The sequence below is a fragment of the Gadus morhua genome, chromosome 22 (assembly GCF_902167405.1).
Source record: "Gadus morhua chromosome 22, gadMor3.0, whole genome shotgun sequence".
Taxonomy (NCBI): Eukaryota; Metazoa; Chordata; class Actinopteri; order Gadiformes; family Gadidae; genus Gadus; species Gadus morhua.
Window position 1 is genome coordinate 8,112,686 of NC_044069.1, and position 20,156 is coordinate 8,132,841.

A 20,156-nucleotide genomic window follows, 5' to 3' on the forward strand; every position below is an offset into this window, starting at 1 on the left:
TACATATTCATATCATCTCTTCTTATGATTAGGTTTTCCATTATTATAACTATTGTAATTGCTGGTTTGAGGGGTATGACAAAGGCTCGAGCAAATGCAGTTTCTAAATTGTTGCTCTACCTTATGTTCCAATATTTTTGGAATAGAATGGATCCCCTGAACTAATCATTACATTTAGTTTGAAGATTGTTTGCTTGTTTAAACACTATATAGCATAGGCCATCTATCTATAAGACTAGGGACATCATACCAATTAAATACAATTTTCAACAAAAAAGCAATAATACTAATAATTGATATAGCAACATGAATGAATGAAACATGAATGCTTCTAACAGCACATGAGATAATAACAAACTACACCATAAAGCTTGCCAAGAATAACAATAGGTAAACATTTATAAAATCCCTTACCTAATGGTTCAACGTCCTGCTTTCCAATGTTATGGGAGCTGCTGGAAATCTTCTGAGGCATAAAATAAATTAACTGGCAGGCGGTCAACAGCATTAGCAAACATGTAAGCCATAATGAAAGCGACTCCACCCCCGCTCATACTCAGTGCAGAAAACACCCAAATTAAGACCGCGAGACAGGAGATACGGTCCACTGGCAAGACCATAATCATTTGATTTGTATTCCTAACACATGCTGGAAGCACAAATACACAAAGGTGAATGTACAGGAAGCTCTGTAACAATAGCACTATCATACATTTTACTGTGGAGGTGAACTGAAAATTAAATATTATGGATGACTAAATAGATTAACCAAACAAAAAAAGACTTGGCAACAAGCTCACCCCGCAAAAAAACGAACCAAAACAAGATAAACACAAACGAACAGTGTGTTGTGCAGGTGATATTCCAGAAGGACCTCATCGTGTTATCCTTCATGTATCACTAAGTGGACAAAGCAAATAGCTACCTAAACTACAAGTTGCTTCAGTGAAAACACAATTACTTCAGTTTATGGCGAATACACCAGGCCAGGTGGAGGTGATATGGGTTTACTATCACTTGCACCTGCCTGACGTATTTGCCATCGTCTCAATCCATCTGCAAATAAGTCATTAGTCTAGTAGGATTGAGGTGTGCTCCAATGCCAAGTGTGTGCATGTGTTTTTGTGTCTTTGCATCTAGTGTTAACCTATAAACTATCAACACACCATTTACTCTGCATATCGGATAGTATTTAAGCAACACCAAACCTCCAGTACTAATAAGTGTGTGTTTGTGTGTGTGTGTCTGTGTGTGTGTGCCTGCCAGTGTGTGTTGATGTTTGTATGTGTGTGCACATTACTGATGGTGATGGACTTGCTGATGGAATTAGTGTTTTTCTTCTATTTTCGTCGGGGGTGTTGGTCTCCGATTAGATTGAGCCTCAGCGATGACTCTGATTGTGAGCTGTTGACAGCGGAAAGACCATCAGTGGTGAATAATAGAATTAGATTATCTGCCCAATAGGCGGAAGAACGGGTCCGGTTGATGAATTATTTCTCCGTCCAAATTGAGCCCTCCCCGTTGGAGCAGAAAGGCAAAACATGAATTTCCCTCCGACGGGAACTTTCTCACTGCCAGGCACAATCTGATCACATGATGACGCACAGCCCCTGCCTGCGCTCACCTGACCACGGTCGCCTTTATACTTCACCTTGAGTTGGTGGGGCATAGCATCCATGTGACATCACATCGTTCACAGTGTGTGCACCTGTGCCATGAACAATCCCCTGATTCATTCTCTCTGGGAAATATGGATGTTATTTGGATTTTATGAGTCCTGACTGTGCTTCAGCCACAATGGTGTCGATATTCAGATTGTAGAATACTGGAACCATATTCTATTGATAATTTGTTTTAAGGGTAGATAAAAATAAACTGCTGGCTGATGACAGTAGTATCCTTGTAACGTTACAATTTATACTATCAATGAATGATGTAAAAAAACAGATAAAAGGAACAGATGAAGTCATGCTAGCCATGAGGTGATGTTGTGTTTCCATGGCCATAAACACAGCTAATTACCATTTATGAGAAATAGGCTGAAGGGAGGTATTTTTTCCTAAAACATTTCATGGCTAATACCACATAATTAGCAATACATCTTCAATAATACATAATTCCTCTGTAGCCTGTCAGTTGGATGTGGCTGACGCCGGTATAATATTGTTAACAATCACCTCAGAGGAAATCCTAGCCACACATTGACTTAAGTATGCTACTGTGATAATACTTCGTTCTGAAGGTGCCAAACATTATTTTCATTATGAATCATCTACTTGAATTGAAATAAAGAAAACATGCAATGCATACAATACTAAACTTCTGCTCACTGGTTAATCTGGTTAATAGCAGCATTTCCTCCTGAACCGATTGGGAGGGGCTGGAATTTTCACATCATTAGCATCAAGCTTCGGGTTCTGCTCTGTATTCTCACACTAACATAAATAACTAAGGAACGCCTAAAATTGATTTAGAGTTATCTATGAAACCCAAGACCGTTGTCTTTGTGTCAATAAATTGACTTAATCAAGCTAAGGTATGATCAAGTCCACTTCCAACGTGTTTCTGTGTTAACTGTGCGGTAGGCTTATGTGTCAGTATTAGAACCTCATAACAGTAGTAGGCGATACTTCAGGCTACAAACATCCTACCTCCCCTGGCACAGGCCATTTAATTACAATTATATGACTTCCTTAAAAAAGCACGGCCCAGCTGCTGCAAAGATAGTAACGGCTCTGTTATCGTGATTTCATATTTCCTTTTGGAAGACTCCAGTCCGCTGCCCTGGAAGGGCTTCGATAAATCATTGAGGGATTTTATTATTACAATATATTTCTACTGCGCATGCTCACTTCAGGTCAGAAATGTGCAGCGAGAGATCGGTGCACAGTAGCGCCCCCAAGGGGTAAACTGGGGCCAGGCAAAACAATCTCCCAAATACACTGCTCCCGTCACTCCAGCCAAAAGAAGAAAAAAACTGCTCATGACTTCAGTTACAATTTAACCTTGTTTTGTGTTGTGCTACCAGAACATGTTCACTGTAGGTAAGGTCCTTTTAAATATCCTACGTCCGCCGTACCTTGAGTCGCCTGAGAAATGAGCTGAGTGAACAGATTAGTGTTGTCTTGTCTCTAGAGGTGGAGGGAGGGGTTGGCAGCATGAGGACGCTAGTGTTTGCTCTTTAAGTGAGCCCTCTGGTGATGGTTACCTGACCTTGCAACAACAAGAAGAACAAATGACATCAGCGAGAGAAACTGAAAAACACAATAACTTTATTTAAAACGATTATGATTTTGCTTTTTTTTTTAATAACAATTATTTGCAATTTTGGTACTTCTTTGAATCGTCATTCTCCACACTATCACTGATGAAAAAAATATTTTTCAATCATTAGTAGGTCTAACCCGTTTGGGATTCGTTTTGGCAAAAATAAACGTGAATTCCATAAAAGTAAAACAATAACAATAGAAAGCAAATCCAACTATATAGACTATTTGTATAGCTGGAAGCAGGTTTCGTCATCTACAAATCTCTTCCTCAGGATTTTACAACTTAATAATGTGCAAAACCTAGTAAAGCCAATGTATATTGTTATAACTCATATAGCATGGCCGTTGTTTTGAATGGGACATCCCGTGGTAGGCAATCAATTAATCTCAGGGGCAGCGTATCCTTAAATCGCTCTCGCGCGCCTACTAACCATCAGCAGTAGCCTGGTGACTGGATGTCGCCGCCGCGCGCGCGGATCATTTGTTCGAGCTCGTTATCTCTCGCGTCACTTGTTTCCATAACGGCAGCGGACGGCGTTCCCGTCTGGATGCAGTGATTGAAAACGCGTTTAAAACTTTTATCGCTCATGAAACCACCCGACGAGGACCGAACGCGAGGATAAAAGCTGTTATTGCGGTCAACTTTCCCCCTAGCTTGACTTCTTTTTGTGTTGTTGTTCATGGGATTCCTTTAACAGCTGTCGCCGACGCGAGGTAAGTAGTGACGTGAGCGCAAACGAACCGTTGTTGCAGGTGATTTAACAAGTACGAGTTGTCGTCCCGTCCAGCGGCCATCTCGACGCCGTTTATCGGCTTCTTGACCACAAAAACCGGGACGCTGTATGTGTTTATGGCTGTGTTTAGGAGTGCTAAAGTGACCACGTCCAGTAACACACACACACACACACACACACACACACACACACACACACACACACACACACACACACACACACACACACACACACACACACACACACACACACACACACACACACTAGAACAATGTCGCTTGACGCTCGTGGTGGAGGAACGCCAAGGCCACTACAACCACGCGCTACAGAGTTGGCTGGTATTGACACCGGTCGCCTGATACAATCAGCCCAATTTCCTCCAGTTTTCTCCCCGCTTATTGTGTGATTTAGCACAAAGACGGGGCTCTCCGTCCGCATTGTCAACGTGTGGTGGCAAACTAGTGGTAGTTAGCGGCGGGACACACAAGGCTGCCATTGTACAGGATCAGCAGTGGATTACCAGAATTCCTTTTCTCTCTCTCTCTCTCTCTCTCTCTCTCTCTCTCTCTCTCTCTCTCTCTCTCTCTCTCTCTCTCTCTCTCTCTCTCTCTCTCTCTCTCTCCGACGAGAACTGCCTCCCTCTCAGTATTTCTGTCTGGCTCTAACATCATGACTTTGGCTTTTCCCCGGGTTCAACGTTTGTTTGAAACATACACAAACAAAAACATCCCAAGTGCCAACACGCCTGCGTAGCAATACATTAAGGATGCCATGATGTGTTGCGCCCAGGGTTGTTTCATTTAAATGTTTATTACGTTCAAGGCCTTGCCTATATCCTACTTAATTACTAGATTATTATGACCGAAAAGAAACATCCTTTTCTACAGCCATGGGGTGGACATGATTAGTTAAGAGAGTCCAATTGGGTTTATTACATTTCTTTATTGGGTAAAGAAGAATGAATCGAATTCAAACCATCACCTACCTTCACAAAACACACACACACACACACACACACAAACACACACACACACACACACACACACACACACACACACACACACACACACACACACACACACACACACACACACACACACACACACACACACACACACACACACAAACACACACTTAGATGGAGACATGCACCCTTGCACATCACTACAACTTGCCCCTATACATACATCCCCCCCCCCAGCCAACATGTGGGGAGAGGTAATCCCAGCTATTAGGGTAATCTCCCTAGCAGGACGATCAATAGGCAGCGTGTGTGTGTGTGTGTGTGTGTGTTTTTGTGTACGTGCGCGATAGCCAGACCAGCATAGTTGTTGTAGGTTAGGTTGGGATGTGGCGAGGCCATATTTTAGCTGAAGAAAATTAAGTATTTATTCGTTGAAGATTAGGTCAGGAGGGAAAGAGGGGGCAGAGAGAAAGAGACACAGACAGAGAGAGAGAGAGATTAGGGGTCTGAGTAGTGCAGCATTTTTCTTATTTGGATTCAGTCTTCCCTGCGAATGTAGAGTTTAAGTGTGCATGTCTTATATTATAGTTATCGATGGTAAGAGAGGAACAGGAAAAACACAGATAGGTTTTGGCATACGAATGATTTTCACATCAATTGTTCACTACATAATTGTTTTAAAGACATAAAGACGAAGAAATATGGAAGCACACCTCAGGTTCTCAGTACTAGAGATCAGATTCAATACTCGGGTGGGGTTTAACAAATACATACCTGGATCAGCTTTTCATATCATATTTATTCAAGATACTTTTTCCAACCCAAACCATTTTTAAAGTTGTTTTTTTTGAGCTGTCAGAACTATGACAATTCCAGCACATGCTAGACTACATCATCATAATATAAGCCTTTTAATTACAAATATTGTACACTACACATTCATAGCTGGCTGACAAATACAGTAATACAGGGTTTTTATGGGCCAAAGTAAAGTAGATCAATATGTAACATTTTAAAATAAAAATAGTTGGTGTAGTGATAAATGGTATCAAATCATCCCTTTAATGTAATTCATTAAATGACCTAGGAGATGAGCAAAATATGCAAAGCAGTCTCAGAACAAAACTGTGTCAGCATGTGGTGATGATGTTATTAACACTCACAGGGTTCATGTGCATGCGATGCATAAGGCACAAAAGACCACTCCATTCCAGCAGGTTAGCATGCTGCTACGCTAGCTAGTCTTCTGATGTAACAGCTGTTGGTGTAATACCCTTAACAGTTCGATGTCAGTGCTATATGTTGGACCCAAGAAAGACAGCCCAGAGTGTAAATATTGTTCACTTGAAAACCAGAGACAATTATGTAAAATTACACTTTTATTGTCTTCCTTTTAGACAATGTTTGTCAATGACAAACAGAACAGTTTTCCTTTGTGCTTGGTGTCTTTGATACAGCACATCCTGGCACAATAATGCAATTGTAATGTAACTCCATCCCTTCTACCGAAACGTTTACCCCTGGTGCAGGTGCATGACAAAAGAACTGGAAAAAAGGGCTCTGTGTTTACGTTGTGTCAGATAGTGACTCGAAAGATCACACACACACACACACACACACACACACACACACACACACACACACACACACACACACACACACACACACACACACACACACACACCCCAATGCATGTACACACACACACACACAGACATGCTCACACACACACACACACACACACACACACACACACACACACACACACACACACACACACACACACACACACACACACACACACACACACACACACAAATGCATGTACACAACCACAACTGGCCTATCCCTTTGATTCTCCAGAGTGTGTGTGAGTAGATACCGGACCACAAGAAAATGCATGGTGTTAGGAGGAGTTTGTGGTGGTGGAGGAGGAGAAGCTGGTAGTGGTAGTGGGGAGGAGGAGGTGTCCAGATGGAAGATGGGAGGAGGGATGAGTAAGGCGTCCACACCGCCAGACCCCTTATGCTCGGGCCCCCTCCCGAGACCGCAAGGACACAACGAGATTGGACGGGCCTGGGAGAATCAGATTACAGCTACTCCCATTCTCATCCAATGGGGCGTCTGCGTAAAAGATGCAGCACCCATAGGAAACCTAATCCAGGACCCTGCTGCCAGCTGTCATTCTTTTGCTGGCTGTGGGGCGCAATGGGCTAAGCTCGTATCACCTTACGCTTTCTCAGTGCCTTTACCTTAAACATGACAGGATATGGGAAATTGACGCCTAGTGTCTGCCACCACCGCCACCACAACCGCCCCCAACTAGCAGGAACAGCATGTGGTCCTTTTCATTCAGGTTATTACGCAGTGTGTCGTGATGTAAGACATCCGATCTGAGCCCATTGATTTGAGAATATACGCACGATGGCGCACGGATTGCTTCCCCCTCTGAAAAACGTTGGCCATGATGCTTTACTTTGAGCAAGGGATAATGATTGGGGGGGGGGGGGGTGTTATGCAGGTGCTCGGTCGCCAGGGTGATCTGCGTTCTCTTTGGTTGTTTAAGTTCTAATGTGGGAATGGGTATTATCGAATTTTGTCCAAACCACACAGTGAGTGGTGTCATCAGTGGTGACTCTACAGATGTAGGATGTGTGAAAAGGGATCTAAAGATGTGCTCTTTTTTTATGGCGCTATATATAATCAGTCTTTATGTAAGAAATATATAATTACAGCACTGCGTTTATATAGAACTACATGCTGCATAGGAGGGCGAGGGATGGAGAGGGAGAGGGAGCTAGAGGGGAAGAGAGAGAGAGGGAGGGAGAGGGAGATAGAGGGGGAGAGAGAGAGGGAGAGCGAGAGAGATGCCTAGAGAGAAAGCATACGGAGGTATACAGCACAATGTGACAAGAGATGGAGAGGAAAAAAAGAGACGGAGGACCAGATTTGGACGGAGAGAGAGAGAGAGAGAGAGAGAGAGAGAGAGAGGGAGAGAGAGCCTGACCTTACCATGATAATCTAAGCCCTGTTGAGAGAGCTTTTTTTAGAGAGCAAGTTAATGCCAGCAGATTACGCTTCAGTGCCTACCACACTGAAAAGAGCTCTCTCAAAGCAGCCACAATATAGTTAACCATTAAGACCCAGCGCCGCACTGTGGATGCTACCGTGTGAGCATTACGATGATGGCCTCATCAGGATGAGCCTCCCTCGACACTCTGTGATATAAGTCTGTCAAGAGTTTAGTGTCTTATCTTTGACGCAGTGATCTCTTGCTGTCGTTGTGCGCACAATCAGGTGTGTGCATGCGTACGTATGTGTGTGTTTGTGTGCGCGTGCGAGTGTGTTTGTGTGTGTGTGGTTGTGGTCCGGAGTAGCCCCATGCATGTTCAATTGAAAGCATCATTCAACATCGTTCTTCTTCAGACTGTACTGTTCACCCTGCATACATTGAGAGACACTGGTCTCTCTTTCTCTCTCTCTCTCTCTCTCTCTCTCTCTCTCTCTCTCTCTCTCTCTCTCTCTCTCTCTCTCTCTCTCTCTCTCTGTCCCTGTAGGCTCTCTTGGCCGCCACTGCTGCGGTGGTGTCTATAATGCACATGTGTGGTAAAAGGCCACTCATTCAGTAGCTCGGCTCCTGCTATGAAGAATAATCCCTGTGTGTGTGTGTGTGTGTGTGTGTGTGTGTGTGTGTGTGTGTGTGTGTGTGTGTGTGTGTGTGTGTGTGTTTGTGTTGTGTAACCGGACGGAGAGTTGTGCAAAGAGGGTGGGGGGGAAGGGCACAGATATGCACAAGTTGGTGCGTGTGTGTGTGTGTGTGGGTCTGTGTGTGTGTGTGTGTGTGCGTCTGTGTGTCTGTGTGTGTGCGTGTATGTGTGTGTGTGGGTGTGTGGGTGCGCGTGGCTGCTGAGCCCATGGCTGTCTAATCTCTTAGGCACATTAGGAGTGTTTGCCCCAAATACTGCGTCTATTTTACTGTTTCTCAAATTGCATGGAGTGCCGGGTAAGGATATGTTGATTGTTTTTATTTTTGTGTCACCCTGATAGCGGTTCTGATGTGATAGGGGGCAGACTAACGGCTTGTTGTCGTTACTCGCTTAACCTTGATGGCCACCCGATAAGCAAATTCATGATTATAATCTGTGGATCTTCTTGGGTTTAATGCCCCAATAACCTTTAGGAGTGTGTCGCCGTCTACTTCACTCTTTGCATTTATGGCATTTGTCAAATACTTTGAAACCGATTTATGGTAACAGACCATCCTTTCTACGACACAATCTCATTCTACTCCATTCTAACTGAGCAACGTTGGCCCGCCATCTTGTTTTAAGGATTCTAAAGATCTGTCCTTTCTCACTCAGTCGCTATCATTAGTCTCCACACAAGCAAACTGTCAGCACAACTACACCATAACAACCATTGATAGGGCTACAGAGTCTGCTAACGTCTATTGTCCCCTTCAAAGCTCCAGTCGGTAACATAATCTACTGGAATATCAAGATCTCCCACCAGGAACAGAAAACAAATATCAAGCTGCTGCTCAGGCCCTGACTGTTAAAGAGCCTGATGCTGTTTTGACGTTGAGCAGAATATACACTCAAACGGATAATTACATTGAATATTTACTGAAACAGTGGCTGGCTATTATAGACAGACACTGGCATTTTTTATGTGGTACTCTCCATTTCACATAGATTATATTTCCGTATTCAATACAACCTCTGCAACAAGTCATCTTAATAATACCCCAATGCGACGAGGAAGAAAAGGGAAATAGATGAAATAACGGAGGAATGAGCAAGCCTGGCTGGAGGGATACTGCTGGTGGTGTAGTGTCCATATTGTGGTGCTGGTACAAGACACAGGTTGACTGCAGGAATCAGTAGACAGGAGGAGAGAGGGTAACTGGCCGGGGTTTGAAACACTGGCAGGAGGACAGTGGCGTGCTGTGGACAGTCTGGGGTTCGCTGGCAGAGGAATGGTGCTTGTTGTTGGGGGACAGTTGGATGACTTCAGCGCACACACACACACACACACACACACACACACACACACACACACACACACACACACACACACACACACACACGGAAACACATGCATGTGTGTGCACATTCGCACACATGCACAGACATATGTGGCAGGAAAGACATGGAAATAGCGACACACATACATGCACACAGGCGCTGGCATACATACACACGCACACACACACACACACACACACACACACACAAGCACAAATACACAACCGACACACACATTCATGCACACACACAAACAAATGTATTTGGTAGAAAAAGACCGCACATGGGTAGAGCCACATGCAGGCACACACAGAACCACATGCATGCACACACAGATACACACACACAAACACACACAATATCATCTCTTTTGCTTATTTCTTGTGGTGCAGTGCAGGGGTTGTTTGGACAAAATCATGCCTCAGTTTTTATTACAAGCATGTGCTATGAACACACACACACACACACACACACACACACAAACATATATGTAAACACACACAGACACACAGTCATACACAGCCTTCACACACACACACACACACACACACACACACACACACACACACACACACACACACACACACACACACACACACACACACACACACACGCGCAGGCAAGCAAGTCCTGTGACCATAGGGAGTTTGTGCTGAGCTGGTTGGGATGTCAAGTTGAATCAGGGCGACCACAGCTGACTGGACACGGCCATTCACCCGCCAAAGAAAGGAGGTCGGGGGGGAAATAGAGTGGGTGGGTGTGGTGGGTGGAGTATGTGTGTGTGTGTGTGTGGCGGGGGGGGAGAGAGACGACTCTAAAAGACACGACTAAGCCTGCACCCCCCCCCCCCCACCCCCTTCCCTCCCCCGGCCTCAGCAACACGTTGCTGCTGTAGGCTGTCCTCCCGGCAGACCCCCCCCCCCCCCACCCCCCCCCCCCCCCCGTCTCCCAAATGAAGGGCGTGATTCTGTGTCGTTGACCCCGTTCCACAGGGGTTGAGGGGCATGCACAGGTGGGAGAGAGTCACACAGGGTCGGTGAATGAGAAGCAGTCCCAACATGAGTTAGTTATTGTAGTCTATTGTAAATTCTTGAAATCCCCTGTTTTATTCTTCTCCGCCTTTGTGGCCATGATATAATACCGTAATTTCCCTTCGGGGGAGAACAAAGCTCCATTTAATGATATTGTCATAGTTTTTATTACAATAATTGTGTTGCTGTGTGTTTTTCAAACGATATGGGCTGCACACAGTCCCTCTTGCTAGCTAAAGCGTGCGGTTCGCCCTTCCAGGAAGCACCCAATGTTGTAGAGAGAGAGACAGCTTCACTCCCGTGCCCCAGTTACTCCCATCTGTTGCCCCTGGCGATCACTTCATCCCCATTGTGTCGACTCATTACGCGCGCCTTAACCACAACCCCTTAATTGCCACCTTCCAGTTTCGCTCAGTGCTCAGGGAAAGAAAATCCCCCACGGACAGACATGTGGGGGCCACACTGCCCCCTCGTGCACGCGGTCACGTGCGCGTGGCCTGTGCGTGCAGCACGAGCGCTAATCTGATGGCGTCGGCCCACCAAACACCTGCCACCTCTGAGAGGAGAGGGGGGAAGAAAAGTTCAAAAAAAAAAAAACAGAACTCCTCCCCTTTCTGCGAGGGATGCACCTACTTTAATCTCCGTTGATGAATGTGCTGTTTGGAGCACATGGGCGTGTGGCTGTGTGCGGCGAAACACACGCACAACATACAGCAAAATAAACATGCTTTTCTTTACAACATTAATAGGAAGGAAGGATGGGAACATTGAGGTTACTCCTTCCTCCTAAATCCTCCTATCCTTCACGGCTCCACTGAGATTTCCCAGGTCATTGGATCTCATTGTTGGACCCTCAGCGAACAAGAGAGTTGTCCCCCTTTTGTCTCTCTGCCTCTTTTTTCATCGCCCAGACGTGTAATTATTCCAAGACAGTGACGAGCAGGGCCCGAACCCCTCCGCCATGACAATAAGTAGGCGGGGACCCCCTGGCGTGGGCTGGGGGGGGCTAGACATGAAGCAATGTGACAGACCTGGTGTGGCACACACAATGGCCCCGGCCATCTCCCCATGGCAGGGCATGGAGGAGTACGCTCTGTCCCCCATGACATCGCTCTCTTCCCCGCACACAGCACTCGCTGCTCTGCTATCGCCATTGGTCTTGTCGAGGAGTCCCACGGCACCCACGCAGTTGTTTTTCCCACTCCCATGTGATGGGTGTTAGTAATACGCAGGGCGAAATGTACGCCTGCCATCAGCCAATGGTGGATAGATTTAATCATAGAAAATAATCAACATATTAAAGAAATTGCTTGGCCAGTATTGCAGTATTGCAGTACTGCCTCGTCCTGCAATATTGTAGTTGCTTTCCACTCGGTGAGGTGAAGACAAAACGTACCCTTGGAATATAGTCATATTTGCATCGGCAGTACTAGTGTTTAGGTGGTGATGAAACATGGGTGTGTTTGTATGAAGAATGCTTCCCTGCGTTCCGGACCCTCTCATGATGACCGTGTGTGACCCTAAGTGCTTCAGAAGCATTCCGTTCATCTTCATTCACCGTGAAGGAAATGGTCTCGATGTACTGGTGAGATGTGTTCACCTTTTGTACCTTGCACTCACAAAGTGACTCCAGCATAGAGACAACGGTATGTGTGTGATGTCCGTTAGTGTGTGTTTTGTGATGCCTGTTTGTGTGGGAGTATTGTGTGTGTGCATGTACACGTGCGTTTGTGTGTGTGCGCCTGTGTATCCTTGTGTGTGTGTGGGTCTGTTCCTATGTGTGTGTGTATGTTCGTATTTGTGTGTGTGTGTGAATTGGAAGTTTGTTGATGGATTATTGATCGCAAATTAGAGTACAAGTCCTGAGGGGCCATCGTGGTTGGTCAGGAATGAATACATCTCTTCATGCCTCACCTCACACACCCAATTTAGGCACAGGAAACCAAGGGCACACACACACACACACACGCACACACACACTGTGGAGACACACTCAGCCACGCTCTAATGCATACAGACAGTGTTGCGTATAGAAGCTCAGACAATGGCCGTCCCTGAGCCTGTCTAATGCAAATGGGCCCTCTATGGGATGTCTTCCACTCTCAAAGGGCTTCCCTTTCTCTGCCATCTTAGGCAACTTCACATCTCGTATGCGAGCCAGGAGAAATATGTATTGTGATTCGTACTCGTGGGGGTGGGGGGGGGGGGGGCTGTGCTGTTTGGAAACATGCTAGAGGCCGGGATACTCAGTGGGGAACAATGGTGGAAAAGATGTTAAAGATGCAACATATTCAATTGTTGCACATTGGATAAATGCGTAAAATTGGGATTTGGTTTAAACTTAACTAAACTGAGATTATATTCAGTTGACGACATCAGCATTTGGTCAAATATCGTTCTCCAATTGGAAGTAATTCACTTAATAAAATAAATATTTTATTATTTATTATTAAGTCTTTTTCTTTCCTTGTAGGTTTTCAAAGAGTTTGCAACAAAAATATCAAAACAAGATAAAAAAAACAGTATGGATTCGGAAGAATTACCTTTCAACCTCCGCTTTTATTCTTGACCAACAGAATTTAAAAACAACACACAAAGACACACACTTGAATACACACCTAGGGTCACGAAAAAAAGAAAAACTACCCAGGATTTCTCTGCTGGCCTCCAACCCGCAGCGCCATGGACCCCGAGCAGAAAGACAGCAGCTCACCAAAGGAAAGCGAGTCCCCGAACGACAGAGCATCGCCCAAAGATTCGCCGGTCGACGCCGATAGCGAGCCGGCGGCGGACGTTGCCGTGGCGGCGGACTTTGCCGTGGCGGCGGAGGACGAGGAGCCGTCCGCCCACGTGTGCGGCGTCTGCGGCCGCAGCTTCCCCCTCCTCAGCTCGCTCTCGCAACACATGAGGAGACACACCCGCGAGAAGCCCTACGAGTGCCCGTACTGCGAGCACCGGACGGCCCAGAAGGGCAGCCTGAAGGCCCACGTCAGGAGCCACAAGCTGGGCCTGCTCGGCCGCAGCCCGGGGCCCGAGGGCGCCACCACGGAGGGGGCCCCCGGGTGCGGCGAGGACGCCAGCGCCAGCGCCGGCGAGGTCGCCGACAGCTCCTCGGAGAAGGAGCACGGCGGCGTCGAGGGCGGGGCCAAGAAGAAGAAGAAGGTTCCCAAGAGGAAGGCGAGGCGGGGCGACGACGACGCGGAGGCGGCCGGGGAGGAGGAGTCGTCGGGCAGCAGCGGCGGCGGCGGCGCCAACGCGCCCGAAGAGGGCGCCGGGGTCGGGCCCTTCCCGTGCAGCGTGTGCAGCCAGGTGTTCCCCCAGGCGGCGCTGCTCAAGGCCCACGCCAAGAAGCACAAGGGCGCCCAGGACCACGGCTGCCGGATCTGCGGGCGGCGTTTCCGCCAGGCCTGGTTCCTCCAGAGCCACATGCGCATCCACCGCGCGACCAAGGCCCCGCTGAAGGGCGGCGGCGACGGGGCCACGCAGCCAGCCACCGTCAACGGGGCGCACCGGGACCCCGCCGCGCTGGCCAACGAGGAGTGCCTCTACGAGCTCTGCGCCGGCTGCGGCAACTTCTTCTACGACCGCCGGAGCCTGCAGGCCCACGAGAAGCTCCACAAGCCGGGCCACGGCCGCGGCCAGGCCCAGACCCCCCCCCAGCAGCAGCAGCCGGACAAACCCGTGGACCCGGAGGCGGTCGCGTCCAAGGAGGACTTCCTGAAGAGCCTGAACCTCCGCTGCGTCCGGTCCGAGGAGCCGGCGGCGGAGGAGAAGGAGCCGGCGGGGAGGATTATGGAGCTGGACCCCATATGCAGCTACCAGGCCTGGCAGATAGCCACCAAGGGCCGGCTGGTGGAGGTGACGGAGAGGGGCCTGGGCTGGGAGGAGCGGCTGGCGGACGCGGAGGTGGCGTACAACCGGGAGAAGGGCGAGTACGTGGCGCTGAAGGTGGACAAGAAGAGGAAGCAGGGCGACGCGCCCGCCGCACCCTTGAAGAAGAAGAAGGCCGGAGGGAGCCAGGAGCACCCGGCCATCAACGCCTTGAGCGGGAGCAACGGGGGTCACCACGGACAGACGGACCACACCCTGTTCAACGGCCTGGGCCACGCCTTTTATGTGGCGCTGCAGAAGAAGAAGCTGAAGGAAGAGGCCCAGGTTTCGGCCAAACAGAACAACAGCATCAGGAATCAAGGTCAGAAAGGTAAGATGTGTAAATCGCCTCCACTCTAATTCTTAATCCAATCTGTCTGTAGGGGATTATTGTTATGCAATGTTTTGTGATTAGACTAGACTATATTGGAACCAGGTTTGGATTTGTAGGTCAAGCTTGGGTTCATTGGTTTTGGCGCAACCGTGCTTCTCCTGAAACTGGTACTTTTAGTGTTCTTGGAAGGGTTGAGTAAGGGTGGTTCTATTGCTTCTGGGAACACATTGATGTTTTAATTCTACATGTTCTTAAAGGACAGAAATACATTTTATTACACCTGTTTTCAGGGATGCACATGCTGGGCTTCTAGGGAGAGGGACCGATGGCGGCAGTAGGTCTGCTGTGACTGAGCAGTCAGGCCTTTTACTGAATGTACTTTATGCCATAACCTGCTTTTATCGGCCCAAAGCCAAAACCACGCATTTGGCAACAGATCAAAACCTCTGTAAACATTGCTTTCATTTTGTATTCATTCTATTAATTAATATATTAATGAATTAATCGCTTTTTTTATTTTTATTATTATCATTATGGGTAATTATTTTTAATCGCATCCTTTGCAAAGCAGGAGAAATGGTTTTGTTCTGTAAAAATTCGGAGCATTGTGTGTAACAGACCAAACACGATGCAGGTTAGAGGGGTCTGTGCCCTAGGTCTATGCTAGTGGTCAACCTCATTGTTTCTTTGCGGTTCTTGTCCCACCTCCAGATAAGAAGCCTTTGTTCTGCCAGCACTGTGACTTCCACGCGGTGGACGCCAGCAGCCTCAGGTCTCACGTGTGTAAGCCGCGCCCGGACCAGCACAGCGCCCCCAAGGGCCTGGAGGACCACCTCCGGCAGAGCGGCTCCAAAGACTCTAAATACATGGACTACCTCAGGAACCGCAGTGCCCTGCTCAGCCAGCCCTACTGGAGCCCCTTCGCCAGCCTGCCCGGCCAGGACTGGACCGAGCTGGCCGTCAAAAAGGAGAAGAGCGAGGCGTCCGAGGGGGCGGCGGGGGAGGGGGGCACCGCCATCAAACCCGTCCCCATCGACGGCGCCAATCTAATCAACCTGTCCTCGCTTCCCGTCCCGGACCCCCCCGCCGCCGCCGCCGCCCCCGCCGCCGCCGCCGCCGACCCCGCGGGGGAGACCGGGGGTCTGGTACGCCACCAGTGCCCGTACTGCGCCCACACCACCAACTACCCGGAGGTGCTGTGGATCCACCAGCGCGTGGCCCACAGGGTGGACGGGGCCAGCTCCGTGGCCCCCCGCTGGGCCCCCTGCCTGGGCGGGTTCAAGGGCTCCAAGGCGGGCGCCGGCGGCCAGTGGAGACGCACCGGGCCCCCGCCTTTCCTGGAGGGCAAGGACTGCCCGGCGCTGCCCGCCCCCAGGACCCAGCGCACGCAGGCCCCGGAGGCCGCCGCCCCCGCCCCCGCCACCGCCAGCACCGCCACCACCGGGAGAGCTACCGGTAGAACTGCTACGATTGCCCCCGGTGGCACCGCCAGTAGCACCACTTCCACTAGCTCCGGTGCTCCCGGCTCTGGCAGGCGGTCGACGGGCAAAACTCAGCCGGGCAACCCCACGGCGGTCAAACAGAGAACGGCCCCGGCCCCGTCGAAGGACTCCAGGTCCTCGGACGGATCGCCTTCCTCCGGCAGGAAGATGGCGCTCCTGCCCCCGAAGAAGAAGTCGTCCAGCAGCGAGCGGAGCCAGAAGGGGGAGGAGCCAGGGCGGAGCAAGTCCTCCGCCGCCACCGCCGCCGCCGCCGCCGCCGCCGCCACCGTCGCCACGGCACAAGCCGGCTCCTCGTCCGGCAGTAGCGCCTACCCCGCTCACGGCGGCCCGGCCTTCCGGTCCACCGGCAGCCCCAAACACAGGGGCCACCGGGTCTCCGTGGAGGGCCGGCTGCTCCCCCAGGAGGGCCTGGGCTTCATGCTGGCCAGGAACCACGTCCACAGCCCCTCGCCCCATCGCAGCGGCGGAGGACACGCCCCCACGCGCGACGCCATGAACGCCGCCGCGGCCGCGTCAGCAGCGGCCGCTAAAGGTCGCGACCTCTGGTCGGCCATGAACATGTGGGGGTCCCAGCGAGACCGAGGGTACGCGGAGCCCCCGCTGTACGCTCAGGGGAAGAGCGAGGCGCAGCCGGAGACGCCCATGGACATCGATGTGTTGAGCCTGCTGAAGAGCTACAGCCCCCACGACCTGGCGGCGCTGTACCAGCACTGGGGCTTCGTGGACCCCCGGATCGACCCCCAAGGTGAGAGGAGAGGGTTCACTGACCGGGGGCTGCTTCAGAGACAGGGGGACTGAGCTGAGCTGTGTCTAACAGCCACCGCCGCCATTTTGGGAGCATAGGAGCATTTGCATGTTAGTCATTTTGTAGGTTGCAGTAGTTCTTTGGTCATTGTTTAGTACTAAATCGTGAGCTGATTTGTCATTAGTGTAAGACAGTTTTGTGTATAAATCTGCCACACTGTTTGTCATGATAGAAGATGCAGAACCAAGTTTTCATCAGCCTGAATTACAGCAAACTTTCCTTGATTTTAGTTTTTTTTACACAATTACACAAGCACCATTGACTGTGTTTGAGTTTGTATGTATTGATATAGTGGTCTGAATATAGACTGTAGCAACCTTTTGTTGTTGTCACGTGGCCCCAAAGGTCCAAGTATGATTATAATGTACCGTTCATAATTTGTGTCGGTTTTTTTGAGGAAATAGGAAAGAAATGATCCGGATTAATAATGATGGTTTCTCTGTTCCACAGCAATGTTACAGCTAAATGGACATTTTGTGAATGAAGTCCACTCTGCCTCTGAAGCTTCCAGACAAGTATGTATACTTTTGTTGTGATTACTGCTTTAGAAGTGATATGTTACATCTGGAATTTCCAACAAAAAACTGTTTTTCCCCGAATCTCATCCTATTAATCCCCTTTTCAAAATTAATTACATCAAAATTGCTTTCCCTCCTTCGTGATTATGTAAATCCACAATCGTGTGTGTTTGCTAGTGTGTATATGTGTGTGTGTGTGTATGTCTGAGTTTATGTTTGTGTGTGTGCGTGTGTGTGTGTGTTTATGTGTGTGTTTATGTGTGTGTGTGTGTGTGTGTGTGTGTGTGTTTATATATGTGTGTAAGTGTGTGTGTGTGTGTATGTGTGTGTCCTCCCATGTACTCGCATGTGCGTGTGTCAGCCTCCGCACCCTGGCTGTCTTTCTTTTCTCGCTCTGAGAGTGTCTGACAGGGTTGAGGCGAAGAAGTCAAAGACATAAAAAAAACACACCTCACCAACATGGCCGACTCCTGCCCCCTCGGGGTAAGATTCATCCGACGTCTCCATATGGCCTGTCACCGGCCTGTCAGTCAGGCCTTCCCCCAAAGCTACCTGCAGACCCGCTCAGCCCCGCTCAGCCCCCCTCTGCAACCTTTCACTCACAGCCCTTCAGGAATGGCAGGAAAACGTTTTCCCAAATACGATCGGGCGACCCTTTTTCTTATCGGCAACACGACGCCCACGATGTGTTAGCAACACTCGACGCACCGTTTCACAGGACGATCTGCAAACCGTTCAGACCCCCGAGTGGAGGAGGTGGCGTATGAGTAAGGGGTCCGCAGTCCGCCTCTACGCGTCCCCCGCTGAGCCCCAACGTCCAGACCCCTTAGCCGCTCCTTAACAACCTGTATCTGTGTCTTTGTATCTGCAAAGAGGGACAAAGAGAGTCTGCTACATAGCTGGGTAGTAAATAAACACAGTCGATACACAAGGTGCGCTATTCAGAAGGAGACACAGCGAGCCTTCCCGTTGTGGTGGAGGAGAGGCTGGGTGTAGTTCTTCCCTTTTGCATTCTGACCGGTGCTGCTGTGTCTCTTCCTGTCTGTTCCAGGTGAACAGCCACACCACTTCCTCCTCGGGGTCCCTCCAGAAAGGAACGTGAAGACACCCCCCCCCCCCCCGGCCCCCCAAAAGAAACGACACAAGCAACGACTACCAAACAAGAGGGCCTGCTGCTCGCCCAAGGATATGACAACAGCCACTACCTCTCATGGACTCAGGGGGGGGGAGGGAGGACTCAATCGATGCAAAACAAACTGACGTCTCCCCTTCACTGTTTACGAACAGCCAGCTGATTGACTTGAACCTGGAGGGAGATTTGTACGACGCTTTTTTGACATGTTTTCCGTCGCGCTTGGTAAGTTTTGGAGGCCAAATGGCAGTTGGTTCATTACAGAGCCCGTTGTTTGGTCTTCCCTTTCAGGGAGAAGGACTCAAGGAGTTGTAGTTGTGTAAAGAAGGCCCTTGTGGATTCTATGTGGAGTGGGTGGGCAAAAAGAACTACAATGATGGACTCCCTTTGCAGAAGACTCCCCAGGTGGCTGCGATTAGCCTCGATTGGAAGGCGTGGATATCCTCCCAAACGGTGTGCGCTTGTTGACGAGACAAATGACGAAACAAAGGTTGGAAGTTTTTGGTAATAATCCATTTTAAACATTAGTGTAAAACGATAGGGTTTGAAAAGATGTACCCGTGAGTTCTAGGCTGCTCTGTGACAATTCTTTGATTGTATATATCAAAACACTTTTCATTCTGAAAGTTATTTGGATGTTTTCAGTTAAATGTGAAATTTTTGTTTGCTTTAGGGTCAGTAAAGGATTGTCGAATGGGTCCAAATCTGTAAAATACAAAGTACAATCAAAACCTTTTTTACTTTATTTATAATTACTAAGACATTGACCTCAGATTAGACATTTGTAGTCTTCAGATCTTATTTGTAGACCAGGAGATTTAGAAATTCAAGATGAATTTAGTTAAATGTGTTTGAATGTTTCCATGTCAGTTGGCTGCACAGCTGGGCAGTTAGGTTAGTGTTGATACAAACCTTTATTGACAAAACGTCAACACAAACTACCAATGTTAAGTGGTTAGTCATTGACCCA

At 48.8% G+C, this 20,156-nt stretch overlaps 1 protein-coding gene across 1 annotated transcript; it reads left to right on the top strand.

The window, feature by feature from the left end:
* Positions 1–3,686: 3,686 nt before the first annotated feature.
* LOC115536299 (zinc finger protein 516-like) lies at positions 3,687–19,182 on the top strand. Its single transcript, XM_030348115.1, has 5 exons — positions 3,687–3,983; positions 13,499–15,226; positions 15,941–17,476; positions 17,987–18,051; positions 19,106–19,182. Exons 2-5 carry the CDS (start codon positions 13,708–13,710, stop codon positions 19,154–19,156), a joined length of 3,171 nt encoding a protein of 1,056 aa, XP_030203975.1. The 5' UTR covers positions 3,687–3,983; positions 13,499–13,707; the 3' UTR covers positions 19,157–19,182.
* Positions 19,183–20,156: the final 974 nt, after the last annotated feature.

Excerpts from the sequence above, each read along its gene's own strand:
- LOC115536299 (XM_030348115.1), top strand. The coding sequence starts at position 13,708 with ATGGACCCCGAGCAGAAAGACAGCAGCTCACCAAAGGAAAGCGAGTCC. Across the intron at positions 15,227-15,940 it reads CAGGAATCAAGGTCAGAAAG|ATAAGAAGCCTTTGTTCTGC; the intron begins GTAAGATGTGTA and ends TCCCACCTCCAG. Across the intron at positions 18,052-19,105 it reads CCTCTGAAGCTTCCAGACAA|GTGAACAGCCACACCACTTC; the intron begins GTATGTATACTT and ends TGTCTGTTCCAG.